The 18,558-nt window shown below is 39.4% G+C and overlaps 1 protein-coding gene across 5 annotated transcripts in view; it reads left to right on the forward strand.

Moving 5' to 3' along the window:
• Positions 1 to 613: 613 nt before the first annotated feature.
• The window catches only part of TMEM255B (transmembrane protein 255B), a 110,424-nt gene continuing 92,479 nt past the window's right edge, over positions 614 to 18,558 (forward strand). For 2 of the 5 annotated variants that reach the window (XM_084643805.1, XM_084643807.1), the window contains exons 1-3: positions 614 to 852; positions 10,447 to 10,589; positions 14,626 to 14,688. In XM_084643805.1, the coding sequence (XP_084499931.1) occupies positions 792 to 852; positions 10,447 to 10,589; positions 14,626 to 14,688 (267 nt within the window). In that variant the 5' untranslated portion in view covers positions 614 to 791. The remainder of the gene's footprint in view (positions 853 to 10,446; positions 10,590 to 14,625; positions 14,689 to 18,558) is intronic. The other 3 variants (XM_084643806.1, XR_014713640.1, XM_084643804.1) reach the window with 3 other exon arrangements.

Consider the following 18,558-nt stretch of genomic DNA (forward strand, 5'->3'; position numbering starts at 1 on the left):
GTTGTGGTCCTCATTTTTCTGGGTGCTTCATTTGAGACCCGGGCTTCTGATCTGTGGAAACGCCAGGCATTCCTACATGCACTGAAGTCAATAGGAGCTGTGCTTTAAACGTAGGGAATGCTATATATGCCGAAAAATCAGGTCCCAGGTGTCTCAAATTCAGCACCCACCAATAGTGGATACTTTTGACCTTACTCTTACTGAGCTGGATGAGTGAGCAGGTAATTAAAGAGGATCATATAATACGTAGGTGAATTATGGGGGATGGTGAATGAAGGTTCCCCAGGGAACCATAATATCAGCATTTCCTAACTTTCCACTGCTTGACTTTGTAACACCCCCATGACGCTTTAACACTGTTTTGCGACGGCGGGGAGAATCCCCTTAGCGCCGGGCAGCAAAAATAGGGTAACACCCCAGGGGACGTTCACGCCCATTTCTCTCAGCAGCCCCCAGCCCTGCAGGGGGCAAAGGAGGAGCCGAGCAGGGCGGGGAGGGGGTCCCTGGAGGGTACAGGAAGGCGGCGGGGGGAGGGAAGAGGCCGAGCGAGCGGCGGGGCGGGGTGGGGTGGGGCGTGGTGTTATCCCCCCCGCACAGGCTCCACAGCACTGAGGAGCCCGAGGTCAGTGCGGCTCCCTCCCTCGCTCCTCCCTCTGCTTCGGCGGCGGCGGCCTCCCTCCGGCTGCTCCTCCGCGCTGCCCGCCAGTCCGGCGCTGGGGGGTTCGCCGGCGGCTGGCTCGGTGCCGCGGGGCAGGGGTTGGAGAGCAGCCGGGCAGCAGGGAGCAAAGAGGATGCAGCCGCCTCCTCCCGCTCCCCCGGGGGCGGCTCCGTTAGCCGTGTTGGATCCCACAGGTAGGTCCCGGCGCTGGGCACCGACAGCAGCAGCGGGCGCCCCCGGCCCGTGCCCAGAGGTACCTGCGGGGCTGGGCTGCGGGGCAGAGGGCGGGCAGCTGCGGGCGCCAGGAGCCCAGCGGGGCGCTGAAGTTCCGGGGGCGGCTCGGTTCGCCCGGAGGTGGCGGCCCGTGGCCGGAAAGCCCCTGGCAGCGCACGCGGATTTGCTGGGGGGCTTCTCAGCTGTGACCGCGCCGCGCCTTCGCCTGACCCGCTGCTGCTTCACCAGGTTCCCTGCTTTCTCCAACGTGCAGTCAAGCCAACTTCCCTGCCCTGGGAGCACTGCAGTGCACATTCGTCTACTGGGGGGAAATTCACTGGGAAGGCTCCCCAGCTCCCTCTCCCCCAAACCCTGTAGCTGTGCAAGGAGTCTCACGCTGCTCGGAGAGTTCAGACACGTAACCAGGCTTTCTTTCTTTCTTTTTCTTTTAAATTTGGCTCGAAAACCGTTTTTAAATGTAATCTAGGTAGTTATAGTTACTGTTACGGCTATTCGTTGTTTGTTTAACCAGCCATGGACAGAGATGCTAGGACTCACCTATGTAGCTGGTACACTGAAAGCAATAAACTTGATGAGTATTATTAAGTTCTGGATTTGAGATTTCTGATTGCAACATTGTGAGGATAGCATGAAAGTACTATTTCCCCTCCGACCCCCTACCCAATATTGCAAATCTTAATTTTTCACAGGGAAAGATCTATTCTCTGGTAATCTCTATGGGATGCACTACTACTGATTTGCCTATTCATTTATAAATACTTGCACTTGCAATGAAGGATATCATTTTCTGCTCAGATGAAGCCCAGTTGATCACCTTCTTAAATAGCAATCTAAAAACATACCACAGAGTGCCTAACAACTAAAAGAGCAATATGGAAAGAATGCAGAGATAGGTAATTGAGTTTGACAGATAGAGTTTGTCTTTTACTATTTTAGTTAATACTCTTAAGGTTAAAAAAGGAACCTATTGTATATGGTATAGTACAGTACTACGGGTATTGGTGGGTCGTAATAATCCCATTGTCAATGTTATCATTCTGCTCTTTCTTGTCACTCTCATTTATCACATTAGGACATTTAAAAACATTTTCCATTTTGCTGTTGCATTATTTTCATGGAATTGCTGTGAGGATAATGTAACATAGAAATAAACTTTGTGCGTGTATGTATGCATGCATATAGCTAATGTGGAAAAATATCCTTTTCTCTCTTTGCTGAAAATTAACAGTTGCTATGGCTGAGCAGTTTGGAGTGTCAGCAGATCAGGGTAGAGTTAGTTTTGGCTCTTTTCCACTTACGGATGGTTTATGGCTGTGATGGGACTATACCGTATTCAGTAGTAGAAGCAATTCCACTCAAACTTTTGACTGGTGCTGTTGTAATATCCACATGACAATTGGCTTTACTTTTTTACATTTTTACATTACAATTGTAATTGAGTGCCTCATTGCTAAACTAGTCTGTCTCTGAAAAGGGTTGTTTTCTGTTCCTAAATGTACAGTGTGTGTCCTGGAAAATATAAATGACATGTAAAAGAGAAGTTAAATATTTGATTATTCCCCCAAAGTTCCTTACTTTCTAGATTATCTTGACTTTATCAGTGGTAGTTCTTGTGTATGGCATTCAATATGGTATAGGGAGACTTTGCCTTTACCCAAACATCAGGACAGCAGTCAAAAAAAATGTATTAGACCTTTATATTTTTATGTGGCAGTTTTGAAAAAAACAAAACAGGGAATAAATGGTAATAGCAAAGATTTGTTTAGGATATTCTCTATGTGATGTAAGTATTTATTCAGTTAAACTGTCATTTTAACCATTGATTAGCTAGTCATTTAATTATTTATAGGTGAAACAATTGTTGCCAAAGCAATGAAGTCATAGTGATACTGCACAAGATCACTTACTATAGCTAAACTATTTACAGTATTTAGGTAGTTTTTTCTTAAGGTCTGCTCAAAAACTCAGCAACATTTTTTAAGGACTAGACTATACAATATACTCATGGGTTCTACAACACAACTACATAACGGAGACAAGTGTCAGCACTGATAAAAGCTGCTAGCTTGTGCCTGGAAACAAATGCAGTTGCATATGGTTTTAGCACACTGGACAAGTCAAGCATTTAATCAGAAAAGAGGAAGTAATCAGCAAAAGCAGGGCTGATATCTTTTTTAAAACCTCTCAGCCCATCACATTTAGTTTTAGGAGGCAATGTAGGATTAGTTCAATGTCATTAGTATAGCACATTTTTTAAAATACACAATGAAAAATGGGTTTCAGAGTAACAGCCGTGTTAGTCTGTATTCGCAAAAAGAAAAGGAGGACTTGTGGCACCTTAGAGACTAACCAATTTATTTGAGCATAAGCTTTCGTGAGTTACAGCTCACTTCATCGGATGTGAAAATAAATTGGTTAGTCTCCTTTTCTTTTTACAATGGAAAAATATAGCCAAGGAAGATATGGCATTGAAGGGAAGACTGGAATAATGAAACATTATTAATTTAGCCCCAAAGACATACAAATCTCATTCCTTAAATATGAGCTTCATAGCTACAAAATATTAGATGCAAAGCCTGTATAAGCCCTTTCATATTATATGTTATGTTACACAGGGTTAACTTGTATTGCATGATTCTTTGTAACATCATGTAATATAAAACATTGAAAATGTAACCTTTTCCCCTTACAAATCTTTCTCCTATAGATCAAGGATGTTAATATACATTGCGTTCAATATTAATTAGAGACAAGTCTCTTCACATCTACATCTCCTTGACTAGAGCAAGGCGACAAAATGGTGTGGTGTTGATCTCCCAGTAAGTGTGATTTGTCCTCTGCATTTCCTCCGTTGCCAAATTCATTCCCTCTTATTTTTCCCATAGGCTTCCAAAGGGTCTGCTTGCAGGAGACTGTTCATTGGTTTTAACAGGAGTACGTGCATTAGCAAAGCAAGGTGGATTTAGACCTTTTGGAGTTGGACTGTAGATTATAGATGGCTTTTCTAGCTCTGACAAATTATGCATCACAGATCTTTCTTTCCCCACACCTTCCATCACAGACCCACTGTATCCTAAAGTTATACCTCCCCCTTTGCAAGCCTCACCTTTCCCTTTTCCAAACCCATGCCTCCACCTCTAGGGTTGCATCATTTCACTCTGGCAGAAACTGAACTAAGGTCTTCCCACCAAATCATACGTCTTTTGTCAATGCGGGGAGACGCTTCCCCAAATATACTTCTGCTGGCTGTTGTGAAAAGGGGTTCTCCAATATATTTTCCTCAATTCCTGATTGATTGACAGGGGGTTCTCTGACTCCCCATCTTTAGGGTGCTGGGAAGGGTTTGAACATCACTGTGTTCCCTCTGTTGACTCTAGGAATGATGATCTGTACTTCTTATCCAACCCAACTGCTGTATGTGTATGTGAGCTCTACATGCCTTTCTCCTCCTGTCTCTGACCTGCTTGGAAGAGGAGATTCTGTTTTCTCTTCTGTGTGTCCTGATGGCTTTCTTTCTCCTTTGATGGAGGTGGGATTAGTGTGGTTTAGGTCCTCAAATAGGTACTTAGCCTGATAAATGTTTATTGAGCAGAGGAGAGAGTACTACTACCAGTAATACTGGGTTAATGCTTTTCTTGGGCAGTTTAAGACCATACCTGGTGGAGCACGGATCAGTGATGTGAAGGTTAGCATTTTCTGTGTATCTAATCTATCTCTTGGATTTTTTTTATAGTATCGCTGTGGTATCTATGCATTGTTATCACACTGCCAGCCAAGATTGTTGATGAACATTGCCATCACAATGTAATGCTGGTGGTAATTTGTGACCGTCCTCATTTGATCCTTGATTAGAGCAGGGGCTCTAGTAAAGATGACTCTATTCAGGGGACACCATCACAGGGCCTAATCACATCAGCCACACTATCAGAGGCTCGTTCACCTGCACATCTACCAATGTGATATATGCCATCATGTGCCAGCAATGCCCCCTGCCATGTACATTGGGCAAACTGGACAGTCTCTACGTAAAAGAATAAATGGCCACAAATCAGATGTCAAGAATTATAACATTCATAAACCAGTTGGAGAACACTTCAATCTCTGTGGTCATTCGATTTCTGATCTCAAAGTGAGTATCCTTCAACAAAAAAACTTCAAAAACAGACTCCAATGAGAGACTGATGAATTGGAATTAATTTGCAAATTGGATACAATTAACTTAGGCTTGAATAGAGACTGGGCGTGGTTGAGTCATTATACTAAGTGAAACTATTTCGCCTTGTTTATTCCACCCCCCGACCCCGTTCCTCAGACGTTCTTGTTAACTCCTGGAAATGTGCTGGAAATGGCCTACCTTGATTATCACTTCAAAAGGTTTTCTCTCCCCCCACCCCACTCTCCTGCTGGTAATAGCTCATCTTAAGTGATCACTCTCCTTACAATGTATATTTTTTTTCATGGTCTGTATGTATATATAAAAATCTCCTCACTGTACTTTCCACTTTATGCATCTGATGAAGTGAGCTGTAGATCACGAAAGCTTATGCTCAAATAAATTGGTTAGTCTCTAAGGTGCCACAAGTACTCCTTTTCTTTTTGCGAATACAGACTAGCACGGCTGCTACTCTGAAACCTGTCTACTGAGAAGACTTTCCTTTAATTTGCTTGATTCTTGGAATGGTGAGATACTAATAGAAAATTGGGGCATTCCAGTGGGGGACAATTTAATATTTTACCATTCCATCTTGAGTCACTATGCATCAGTTAACAGGGACTGACTAATTGCTACTGAGAGTGACTTCAGCAATAACAGGTTGGACAGTTAATGGGTTTGATGAACAATCTCCTGTCCTTGCAGGGGCAGCTGCACTGAAGAAGAATTTGCCCTTAGAAAGGATTGGCAGCAGTACTATCTCATTCGTTACCTAGTTGTTCCAAAGGTCACTTTACTTCATGGCTGACACTCTAACAGCCATTGCCAATGGAGACTGATTGAGGTGTATGCTGAATCAGACCCTAACAGTCTTCTCCCTCAGTACCACAGGAATACTTCTGACTGAACAATTTTGAATTGTTTTTGGCTGCAGGTAACTGTAGCTGAACCCTTCCTGTCCCACAATGGGTAGCTATATTACAATATGTTTGGGATTTTCTTTTATCTGCCCTCTAAAAAGCAAACAAAAGCTATGGACATTTTTTTTGAAAATAGCAGCAGTGCTGCTGTCAGTAAAATATAGCAGAAGGGAAATAATAAAGCTTTGTTCTTGTAGCGCTGTTCATTTGAAGATCTCAAACTGCTTTACAAATAAGCCGAATAAACGTTTATCAGGCAAAGTACCCAGTTGAGGCTCTAAACCGCACAAATAGTTTAACATTCTCTGTGTATGTAGTTCAGGATAAGCATTACGTACATTTAAAATATTAATATTCTGTTAAGACAATATTTAAATGATCTCAGTAAACACCAGAGTTGCCAATATGCATTACAGCCCAGGCCATTAGAGCATTGGAAATGCTGAGTCTCACAGGTGAATTGGATAGTGTTCTTTTCCCTGCAGTGTTTATCAAGGCACTTGGTATTGTTGAGATTGTAAAAAGTCTTCATGTTTTTTGTTTAAGGCAAGGCCATATGTGCTGCCTTAAACTTATGCATGCATGTCTCACTGATGTAAAATTATACAGAAATTTTTCAAAACTGTCTGTAGTATAAGTTTTATAAGTAATTTTTCATGACTGGGAATTTTACAAACATGCACAGAATTTTGAGGAAGTATATAAATTGTTTGGTAGATTACATACTAAGGTCCATTTTGAACATAAAACATTTCTATATTAGTTCTTTTTGGAAACTACTGATTCTGAGGAGACCAAATGATTGAGACTTCATTTTATTTTCTGGTGTGATTTTGCTGGCTTTGAAGTGTCATTGGAATGAAGATTCAAAATTCAGAACATTAGTCTGACCCTCAAGAATGCTGGTCACATTGGAGTTGTGCTCCAGTTCTCTTTCTTCTTTGAAATGAAATGTTGTTCTTGAACAGTAGCATTCATTGAAAATACTTTGCTAGAGATGTGCCTATAAAGGTAGCAGACTTCTAAGATAAGAGAGCTGTTTCAGGGTAATAAGAAAAGGAGGACTTGTGGCACCTTAGAGACTAGCAAATTTATTTGAGCATAAGCTTTCGTGAGCTACAGCTCACTTCAGCAGCTGCATGCAGTGGAAAATACAGTGGGGAGATTTATATACACAGAGAACATGAAACAATGGGTGTTACCATACACACTGTAACGAGAGTGATCAGGTAAGGTGAGCTGTTTCCAGCAGGAGAGGAAAAAAAAATGTGACTATCCTAATTTTGTCCTTTGAATGTGTTGGAAGTGGCCCACCTTGATTATCATACACATTGTAAGGAGAGTGATCACTTTAGATAAGCTATTACCAGCAGGAGAGTGGGGTGGGAGGAGGTATTTTTTCATGCTTTGTGTGTATATAATATCTTCTACACTTTCCACAGTATGCATCCGATGAAGTGAGCTGTAGCTCACGAAAGCTTATGCTCAAATAAATTGGTTAGTCTCTAAGGTGCCACAAGTCCTCCTTTTCTTTTCTTTTTGCGAATACAGACTAACGCGGCTGTTACTCTGAAACCAGTATTTCTTATGTAGTTTGTGTACATTACACATTCACATCTACATGTGTTAGTAGCTTTGTCAAGTTCTTACATAAATATTTAAATTAATTCCTTATAAAATGTGTATCTCCCTCTTTAGTTCCTTTTACCTTCTCTTCCTTATCTGGGCAGTTTGCTTGAGGATTGGTGTGTGTATGTCTTTGGGATGGAGGTTAGTGGGAGATTTCTTTTCTCTCTTGGTTTGTTCTTTGTTTTTATGTGATGTGTTAGCTTGAGGGCAGGGGAATAAAAGTTCCCAGTTCTGCACCAATATACACTCGGCACTGGGGAGAGGTTGGAAGGGAGTTGGAGGGAGGCTTAAGGAGGGGAATGGTCACATGCCAGATGAGAACTGCTATAGGAGCTCTGCTCTCTCCTTGGCCCTGTCATGCCCTCTTCCACCACAACATGCATCCTATTCTGGGGATAAGGGGGGACTGGCATAGTGCCTGGCTCTCTTTAAAATAGTTGAGAATTCTCCTCCGGCCAACTGTGGCCAGATTATGTCCCCTTGGTGCTGCTGAGGTGGTGGAAGGAGGGCAGAAGTGGGGCTGAGAACCCTTTTCTGTTTATCTTTTTGTGAGAGAGTGTTTTTTTGTTAGTGTAGGTTCGAAGATGACACTGTGTGTGGAAGGTTATGGTGAGCAAAGGCACTGAGGTTACTGAAGACTCTCAGGGTGAAATATCAGAAAATCCCTTTGGCTTCCACTGAAAAATACTTGAGCAGCATAGATGGAATGACTAATTTAGAAACCTTTTGCAAGCGGGTTTGGTTGGTTAATGCCTGATCTGTTGTGACTAAGGCTGACAGTTGATGATTCTGAAGTGCCATCATGCAAATTTGACATGTGGTTGGATGAAGATGCCTGGCTGTTTCTATACAGATATTCAGTGGTCACTAGCCTCAAGCAGAATAAAGATGTGGGCCAATAGCTGTGATATTTTCATGCTCCTTGTAATGAAGGAGGTAGTTAACCATGGAGATGAGTTTGTTCAAGCATATGGCTGTTTCCTGTATCCATGGGGCTGTATCAAGTTTACTAAGTTTTGTGGTTCTGGTTACACAGTAGGCCTCATAGATGAGTATGGTAAACTGTTGCTGGCAATACAGTTGAAGTCGTCCTGGATTAGAATCCTTGGGAATTTTCAATGTACATTTGGACATCAGATTGAATAGTCTGGTCTGTGTGCTCCTTGAAGTAATGGATTTTCTTGATTTTTTTTCCCCCCCACCCCTCTGAGACTTGAGGAGTGCTCTAACAGGATCGGCCATATGCTTAAATTGGGTCTACAACTCTCTCAATATTTGGTGTTTTTCTTAAAGTCCCAGATCCTGGAGTCATGGGATTATGTGAGAATCTCAGCTTTCATTTTTTAAAAAAAGTTTGAAGGCTTTATATTTTCATTGAAAATGTGAAATCTAAGAGCTCAAAAACAGGAAGGCAGATAACCATATCCTCCAAAAAATATTTTTAAAAATCTCATTGTTTTTAAGATAGTTTTTGACTTTGGGTGGCAACCTGACTCATGGTTTTTGAATTCTTGAGGATGGCCATACTGGATCAGCTTTAGTGTCACGGATTTGTAGATCAGTATTTCGGTGCATGGGTTATTCCACGCTTCTCTCCTTCCTTACCACCAATGGACCACCATAGATTAAATGTTATTGCCAAAAGCTGAATCAGCTGGGGCACAGATTGGGGAGGAGATGACTGGAGTCACCTGGATTAATTTCTAATTGTCTGTTTCCTTCAGTAAAGCAGAGCACACTTCATACCAAAGAAAATATTTGACGTGTTTGCTGGTTCTGTTTGAAGAATGTCAACAAACATATCTCAGTTTTTATATATGTGTTCATAAAAAATCATTGATGAATTGGTTTGCAAACTTAATCTGTTCTGTGGTGTGGGATTTGAAATTCAAAAATAGAGCTGTGTTCCTCAGTTTTATTTGGTCACATTGTATTGCTTCTGTTCCTTGATAGGCTCCTTGTTTGCTATTTCTCCCTCTGGTTCCTTTTTTTTTCACATTTTCCCACAGTGGACTCCTTCTCTTTTGTTCATTTTGAATGTTAAGAGGGTGTATTTTTAGATGGCTATAGTGATTTATTGTATTTTTTAAAAATATGTTTTTACAGAATTTTGTTGAGCTATGGGCAGGAGCTCTATAATAATAATTTTAGAAACCTAGAGTTGCAACTAAAAGATACACTTCTGCCTCAAAATTAAAACAACAACAAAAAAATAAGGTTAAATGCCTTAGAGCAGGCTGACTACAGTAGGATTATCTGCAATCTTCTACTCCTGTGTACTTGAGTCCAAATTGAAATGGGATTAAATAAATTCCACAGAGCAGCTCCTGTTAAATAAAATAGTATATGTATAATCTATCACAAATTCATTATCTGCTGTACTTCTTTACTTCAGAAGATACCAACTGGTTTGCTTACCTGATAAATATAAAGAGAAAAAATATTTCATAACACAGCAGAGCTTCTGCTAATCTTCTTTAAAATGTACATATTTATGTGTTGTCCATATAGAGCCAAATGGGAATTTTGCCTAGGTAAGGATAGTTTGAGGTCTGCAGAATTGGCCTGCAGATGTGAACAACTACTTCATTACAAGATTTACCACAGATAACTGAAAATATTATTGTCACTTCAGCTTAGTAAAACCTCATCTTGTATGTGTGCACAATGTATTAAAGTTCACTAAGTTCCAGCTAATCTTGATATAATTTAAGATCCTCTCTCTGCTGCAAAATATTCTCCCTTGTTGGGGGAAAGGGTTAAAAATGAAATAGCTGGAATGAGCTTTTATTTCATACTTGTACTGCTAAGATTGCAATGAAAAGCTATTTTATATTTGTTTCCCCCAACAGGACAGTTTGCAAAACGAAAGAAGACTTCGTTTTGGTTCACAGTTTCTCTGCTGGTCGTGTCTGTGTTCGTACTGACCATAGGACTTGCAGCTACTACAAGAACAGAAAATGTTACCGTTGGAGGCTATTACCCAGGAATCATTGTGCGTAGAGAAATGTATTTTAGATTATCCATTATTACCAATACACTATTATGGCATAGACACAAGCAACCACAATTGATGAGGGAAATTTCAAATCCTCTTGCATTACTGGTGAGGGAAAACCACCATAATGTTTAGATCTAGTTCTGTTATGTTTGTAATTCAGATGTAGGACCTAATCCTGCAACGTGTGCATGAGAGCTGACCACTGTGCCTGTGTGGAACCTCATTGAATTTAATAGCTTTCTGGACAGGCACATGGACTCAATTTCAAGAATGGGCCATAATTTTCTACTGTATGTTAGTAATGACTTTCAAACCACTTAATGCATTATCACAACCTTGATTCTTAACTGGACTTTTAAATCGTCATTTAGTAAAAGAACGAATATAAGTACCAATAAATACTCTGCTTTTAACGACTTCAAAAGATAGTTTAGCATTGACTTTAATTTCATTGACTTCAATAGGATGGATCATTCACTTGCTTAAAGTTAAGCACATGCTGAAGTACACTGCTGAATTGGGACCAGAATGACTTTGTGTACTATTTGCTCTTGTTCATAATATAATCATACATTTTAAGAAGAGGGATGAGTATCTGTTAAAACTATGTATAAATTTTGCATTGCCAATTGTTATTTGTAAATTACAATTAGTCTTTCTAACTAAGTTCTCTAATATGTTAAAGTCATGCTGAGAATTTATTTGTTGGAAGGATTAATTTTAGGGTAATAATCTATAATAAGTGGTGTTTAAAAATGGAATTAAAATTAGTTCCAGGAATAAAATTTTAAAAGAATGCATTGTCCTTGGATCAGATTAAAATATGTAGACTAATACAATGGCATAGTCTTTTAAATAGTTGTAATTGAAATTAAAACATTTAAAAGAATAAACTTTCTGCAGTCATTCCCTTAGAGGAAATTTAATGGGTAATAACTAATAAAGTTCATGTGCACAAAGCAGTTAATTATAGCAATTAGTTTATTTTAGGGAGAAAACGTCTGTGTACTAAACAAAAAATATATTGCTCTAGAGCATTTTTTTAAAAATTAAGTGCTATAGGTTTTTATTTAATAGGCTGATAGAATAGCTAGAAATGTTCAGAATGATTTGCAAATGAAAACCTTTTAATAATAATTTTTTCTCTCTATTTCGTTTTAAGGCTGTTAGAGCTGACGACATTTTGTAAAAGCATGGTTATATTTTGCACATTTGTGGGCAATCATTGTAGTAGCCGAGAGAGCAAAAATAACGAGGAGTCCTTGTGGCACCTTAGAGACTAACAAATTCATTTGGGTATAAGCATTCGTGATACATCAATGTCACCCGTATTGGTACAATTACAGCTTCTGATATTGTGAGCTTCAACTCCCGTTCACTTCCGTGAGAGCTGAAGAAGCTGAGCATCTTGCGGAAAGCATTATCTAAGAGGAGTATTAACATACCTATTCTGGTTCCATTTTTCCTTTACTAGTAACATTTCATTCACAAAGTCTGACTGACTGTTCCTTTCCTGCTGTGTGAATGCAGCATACAATACATAGATTTATGGTGCATTAGCTTAGGAAGTATCTGAGCAGCTGCCAATGCAAACATTTGTAAGGTAAGATTATGGTTTTTCATTCTTGATGTGATAAACTAAATGTTTGTTTTTATGGAGCAATGAAAAAATAAGACTGCTTGTGAAGAGAGAAATTTAAATTGGAATTTAAAAAAAGGGTGGTGGTGGCTTACTCCCATGGAATTCAGTAACAATGCTCTTACTTCAGTGGGACAGGATAGGGCACCAAAGGTGCATTAGGCTTAGCTCAAGTGACTTTGGTCTTTTAAAAGAATATTATGCAAAATGACTTAAGCTCCCAGTTCTCTTAACACTACCAAAACTACTTCTAACTTGCATAAAATTACTTGTGTGCATAAATATTTATAGGACTAGGGATTTAGTAATTTATTCCATTATTGAAAAAAATCCCTTTATCTACATCTTTAGTTTATATTAATTATCAATTTTAGTGGCCCTGATTCTACAAATGACTGCATGTAGGAAGACCTCTGTGCCCACATGGAGTTCCACTGAAGTTTATGGAGCTCTGCATGGGCTCCGGCTTCCACCTGTGTCAAGCAGCTTGTAGGATCAGACCCAGAGCTTGTTCAAAAAACAAACAAACGAACAACCCCATCAGCCAGCCAAACAACCAACCAAAGGAACCCCTGACAGCATCCCCTCTCACCTTCTGTAAATGCTGTGTGTGGTGGTGGTAATTATTATTTTGTTTATTACAATAGGACCTAGAGACTCACTGAGATGGGAGCTCCATTGTGCCTGGCACTGGGGAGACAGAGACGGCTCCTGCCCCAGAGAGCTTACTATCTGATTAGACAAGGCAGATGTGGGATTTGACATACAAACAGCGGGAACATTGTGATGGCTTACAAACTCCCCAATGTCTGTGCCGTGATTTTTTTTTTTTTGGTGGCATTTATTTATTCGTTTGTTTGTTTATCCATCCATCCATCCTGTTTCGTCCCATGATGGGGTAGGGGCTGTTAAAAAGGGATTAGATGAACCGAAAGGTGGGGAGAGGAGACACTGAAGTGGGGGAGTAAGAAAAGAAGGCATGGAGGAAAGGTGGCATGCGGATGAGGTTAAGTGACCATGTCGAAGTAAGCAGCCAACCAGCAGAAGGGAAAGGATGCCCAGAGTAAAATCTGGGGACAGAGTTTGATGACCTTATTAGCCTCTAGAGGTTCCTGTTGCAGCTGCTTCAGTATTTGTTGCTGTCTAGTCTCTGGTTGGCTCATCCCAGGAAATTCTCTTTTTTTTCCCCCAATCTCACGTGGGCCCTGGTATAGGTCTGGTTCAAGATGGGGTCTGGTTGGAAGGGGTAACCATGGCTGAGTCTTATTTCCCCGTCCTCCCTCCCCTCATTGTTCAGCTGCCTCTTTGTTTGCTTCCAGCTGGTTCCTCCCAGGAGTGGGGGCTGTCCCATGCAATTCTGACTTTGAGGGTATTTCTCCACTGCAGCTGGGAGATGTGATTCCCAGCACAAGTAGGAAGACTTATGCTAGCTCAGCTTGAGCTAGTGCCTAAAAATGGCAGTGTGGATGTTTCGACTGACAGAGACTCAGGGTAACCACCCGAGTTCAATCCTGCCCACCGCTTGGTCTGAGCTTGGATGGCTAGCCCAGGCTGTGACCAGTGCCACAATGCCTATGCTGCTATTTTTAGGATGCTAGCTCAACCTGAGCTAGTGCTAGTTTGTCCCCCAGTGCTTTGAATCAAATCTTCCCACTGCAGTGTAGATGTATTCTGTGAGGAAGGGGAAACTCCAGCTGAACTTCATTCTCCCTCTCGTCCTGCTTGTGGTGCAGCTACCGCAGGTGTGGCTGTGTGTGCTGTGGGATGTACGGTATGAGAAACACTGTACTCTTTAGCGATTTTAAAAACATCTTTTTCTTAGGACCTGCAATATTTTGCAATTTTTAAAAAAAAGTAAACGTTAGGATTTTGGGGACTTGCATTAAAATAAAACATCTATTTTCTGAAGAAGTTGCCATTGTCTCTTGCAGTTTCATAATGTCATTTCAAAGAAGGTGTCCTAAATATGTATACTTTTATAATACAACCATGGGTAGAACAAATGTGAAGTGTCATATTTTTCTGTATAATTTATTGTTGCTTTAAAATAGACATAAAAATTACTTATGTTATTGAACATTGACTACTGTTTGTGTATTCTTGGTCCAAACTCCACATTGACACCAATGGGAAGATTTGCCTTGAATAAAGAAAGCAAAGTTGGCCACACTGGAACTGCTAAAATATAAGAAAATTCCCATTCTGATTGTTCCCTGTTGCATCACATAATTTCTGGCCAGTAATAATTTTATACTAAATATTTTGCTGTTTCTCACAAATTGTTTTAGTTGGTTTATCTGCCCAACATCTCACCTTACAAGGATGTTACAATATTTATGTTGCCAAATAAGCTGACCTGGTGTGTTTCTGTTGGTTTGTTCTTTGCCTTAGCTTGGCTTCGGATCTTTCCTAGGGATTATTGGAATCAACCTGGTAGAGAACAGAAGGCAAATGGTAAGCAACAACACTTTTTTTTTCTTTTTCTTTTAATATTAAAATGTGTTAAAGGCTTAATTGAAGAAAAAGAACAGATTTACTATCTGTAGTTGCCATGACTGACTCCTGCAGTTCTTAGTCCCAGGGTCAATTGATTTAAATCCCTGCTTTTAATCATGATTTTAAATCTGCAAGCAGGACACCTTGATTTTTTATCGTGTTTTACATTTGTACTTTAGTTATTTTTCTAAAGAAAACTGACAACCATTAAAACATGTTGATTTGCAACTAAATATAGTCAGAATCAAAGTTTTCCCCCAAGCCAACGGTTCACCGGGCTGACATTGTTAAGGCATGTCATTTTCATAGCCAATGGTACACAAGGGAGTGATGTGGCCAGCATCATATCTGACTGCCCTAACCCAATGGATCTGATACCCAGCTTCAAAATGGGTGAACTGGAAGGGGCCTTTCTTTTGCTGATCAGGAAGATACGCTATATCTATATACATCAATTTAAGCAATTATATTGCTTGACTTAAATTTATTCAGATCTTTAATTTTTACATATTTTACATTAATTATATTAGAAAATGGTGAATGATGCATTTCTAATTTACTAGATTAATTTTTTACTTGTGGTTTGTGTCCAGCTCTATTTGGATGGAAATTCAAATTCAATTAAAATGCAGAAATGGCATTTTAATTTTTTTAATTAAATAAACCTATCTTAAATCTTGGGTCGAGTGCTGTAGCTATCTTTAGAAATTTCACATTGGTATCTTCTTTGCATTTTGTCAAACCTGCTGTGAAGGTGTTCTTAAAACGAACATGTGCTGGGTCATCATTCGAGACTCCTATAACCTGAAATACATGGCAGAATGCCGGTAAAACAGAGCAGGAGATGTACAGTTTCCCCCGAAGGAGTTCAGTCACAAATTTAATTAACGCCTTATTTTTTTAATGAGCGTCATCAGCTTGGAAGCATGTCTTCTGGAATGGTGACCGAAGCACAAAGGGGTATACGAATGTTTAGCATATCTGGCACATAAATATCTTGCAATGCAGCCTACAAAAGTGCCATGCAAATGCCTGTTCGTTTCTTATTTACAATGTTACCAGAAAGTGAGGGCAGCATTATCTCCTGTAAATGTAAATAAACTTGTTTCTCTTAGCGACTGGCTGAACAAGAAGTAGGACTGAGTGTACTTGAAGACTCTAAAATTTTACATTGGTTTGTTTTTTGAGTGCAATTATGTAATAAAAAAATTGGCATTTGTAAATTGCACTTTCACAATAAAGAGATTGCACTACAGTACTTGTATGAGATGAATTGAAAAATACTGTTACTTTTATTTATAATTTTTACAGTGTAAATATTTGTAAACAACAATAATAAAGTGAGCACTGTGCACTTTGTATTCTGTGTTGTAATTGAAATCAGTATATTTGAAGTGTTCTGAATACTCACATGAGTTAACTGTGATTAATCACAGTTTAATAGCCCTAATTTTTATCTACCCTCCTTAGTCCTTTAAAGGAAGTTTTTGCCTGAATAAAAACTACAGCATTTGTCCCCTAAATGTAGTTGTTCAGTTCTTTTTCTGTCAAGATTTTGGGAACTATAGAATGCATTGTAGCCTAGTCTCCACTGAGCATGGAAGCCATGTTAGCAATGCCTTCTGCAAAACTGTGTAGTCTCAAAAAAACAACCTATAGCTCTTATTAGCAAGGTGATAGCAGAGTTTCTCTGGCTAGATTAGACGTGGCCTGACCATTACATTTATGTAGGCATTTGCTAAATTAGGTTTGTAAGATCCTTACATAAATGAGTTGCTTTTACTTGTGTGCATAGTTATTTAGGCAATTGAGACGATTTGGGTGAATAAAGTTTTGCAGGATTGGGTCTGTAGATAGTGTAATACAGCATCCTTACTCGGTGCAAAAAGTGGTTGTGTGGTGGATGAATATCACCTTTGTCCTGTATGCATTTTACACTAGAAAAATCATAGTTAAACTTCACGAAATACTATGACTTCAGTGGACCTACATAGCTGAGGAACTGGCCAATTACTTTGCTATGTATTTTAGAGCAGGTGGTTTTTTTTTTTTTTTTTTTGCGGTTTTCTGTTTTTGTCCATAAACACTGAATTGCTTTTGCTATTTATAAACAGGAAAATAATTTCAGGACATTTTTCCATTGCATGGTAGTTTTCATAACACATTTTCAAGTATTCCGCTAACTTTGAACTTTTGTTTTGCATTTTAAACAACTGTTGCCCCTGATTTCTATATCAGAGTTCAGAGCTGCTAATGGGACTAGTTTTGACTCCTCATCTAAAGGCAAAAGAATGCTTGCCAGATGAGAATAGGATTTTGTTTTCCAATGTAATCAGGATAGTTTTCTAGTTGTCATCACTCTTGACAATAGTGTTACCTCTCAATTTTTCTTTAATTCACCTCTGTTTTCCATCTTCTTTTTTTATGCACAACAGGCAGCCAAAATGCTATAAAAAAATGAGTTGAATGAAACAGTGGTAGACTGCGTGGTATGTTTGTAACATTCATGCAATAAGGACTGTGGGAAATGCATGTCATAATTGCTTAGTATCAGTGTCTGTTTGCGTATCCCAACGTGAAATAGTAAAAAAGCAGGCTTTTGGTGTGAAATATGCAGTGGGGGAATAGAAGGAAAAAAGTTTGACAGATGAAGAACTGGGTAAGAAAATAATTAGAAGTTCAGTTAAACTTGTCATCCATCAGTAGATCACATGATGTGCAAAAACATTAAACATTATCAAAGGTAAGGATGAGTCAGTAGCTTGTTTTTAAATATTACAGAAACAGCTTCTAAAACAAGAGGGATTATATCATAGGTTGTAAGATCCAGGGCTCTAATTATTCTCTTGAGTTTAATTTAGTATGTTCTGTTGAAAGGCTTGGGAGTAGCTGAAATGGGTTTTCAGCCATCATTAACAAAGCAAGTACAAAAGCCCAGATAAGTATGGAAATTTTACAGATGTATCATGTTACTATAATGTAAAAATGCTTTATGAATTCAATCCAGTAGGGAAGGCAAATGATGTATCAGTGGCTCTAAGTTTAATTGAACTTAGTTTGAAATAGACCTTCAGTGTAATTTGAGACTAACCCAATGCAGAACTGATAATGATATAGCCCTGTCTAATGACGTGATTCATTTTTGTTGTTTCAAATAATCTTAACATGAAAAATCATGATTCAGCCAAGCAGAGATACATATTTTATTAACTTACTTTTCTTGGTAAACCTATTTTTTCCCTACAAGTTGCATTTGTTTTCAGTCTACAGCTGCAAGTTCAAATTTGTTCATTGCTGTTAATAACTTCCTTATGATTGATATTTATAATGTTACTCCTGGGGGAATTCTGTGTGAAAAATTTAAAATTCTGCATCAAAAAATTAAAAATTCTGTGTATGATATTTTAAAATTCTGCAACATTTGAATATTTTATTTGTCAAAATAACACTATATAATCATGCCATTTCAATTATTTTGATAATTTATTTCAAAATACCTGTCAGCAAGTATGTCTGTAAACAATACAGACACACAAAAAATTCCCCCAGGAACAGAAAGTTAAAGAAACCCATATGACAACAAAGTTGCTGTTTCTCTGTCCCCTCCCCTCCAGAGGCCAGCTGCGGGATACACCCCCACAAACCCCCCAGAGCCCAGGGATCCAGAGGCAGAAACAGCCTGATGCTCGATTCTGGGCTTGTGTGGAGTTTCCTGCACGCCGCCTCCTTCCTTCAGGGTGTGCGAGGAACTGCAGCTGCTGCCAACCCTCCAGTTCTCTCCCCTGGCAATGTCTTCTATGTGCGAGCTGGGCTCCAGCAGCCCCTAGT

The sequence above is a fragment of the Lepidochelys olivacea genome, assembly GCF_965140295.1.
Source record: "Lepidochelys olivacea isolate rLepOli2 genome assembly, chromosome: 1".
NCBI lineage: Eukaryota > Metazoa > Chordata > Testudines > Cheloniidae > Lepidochelys > Lepidochelys olivacea.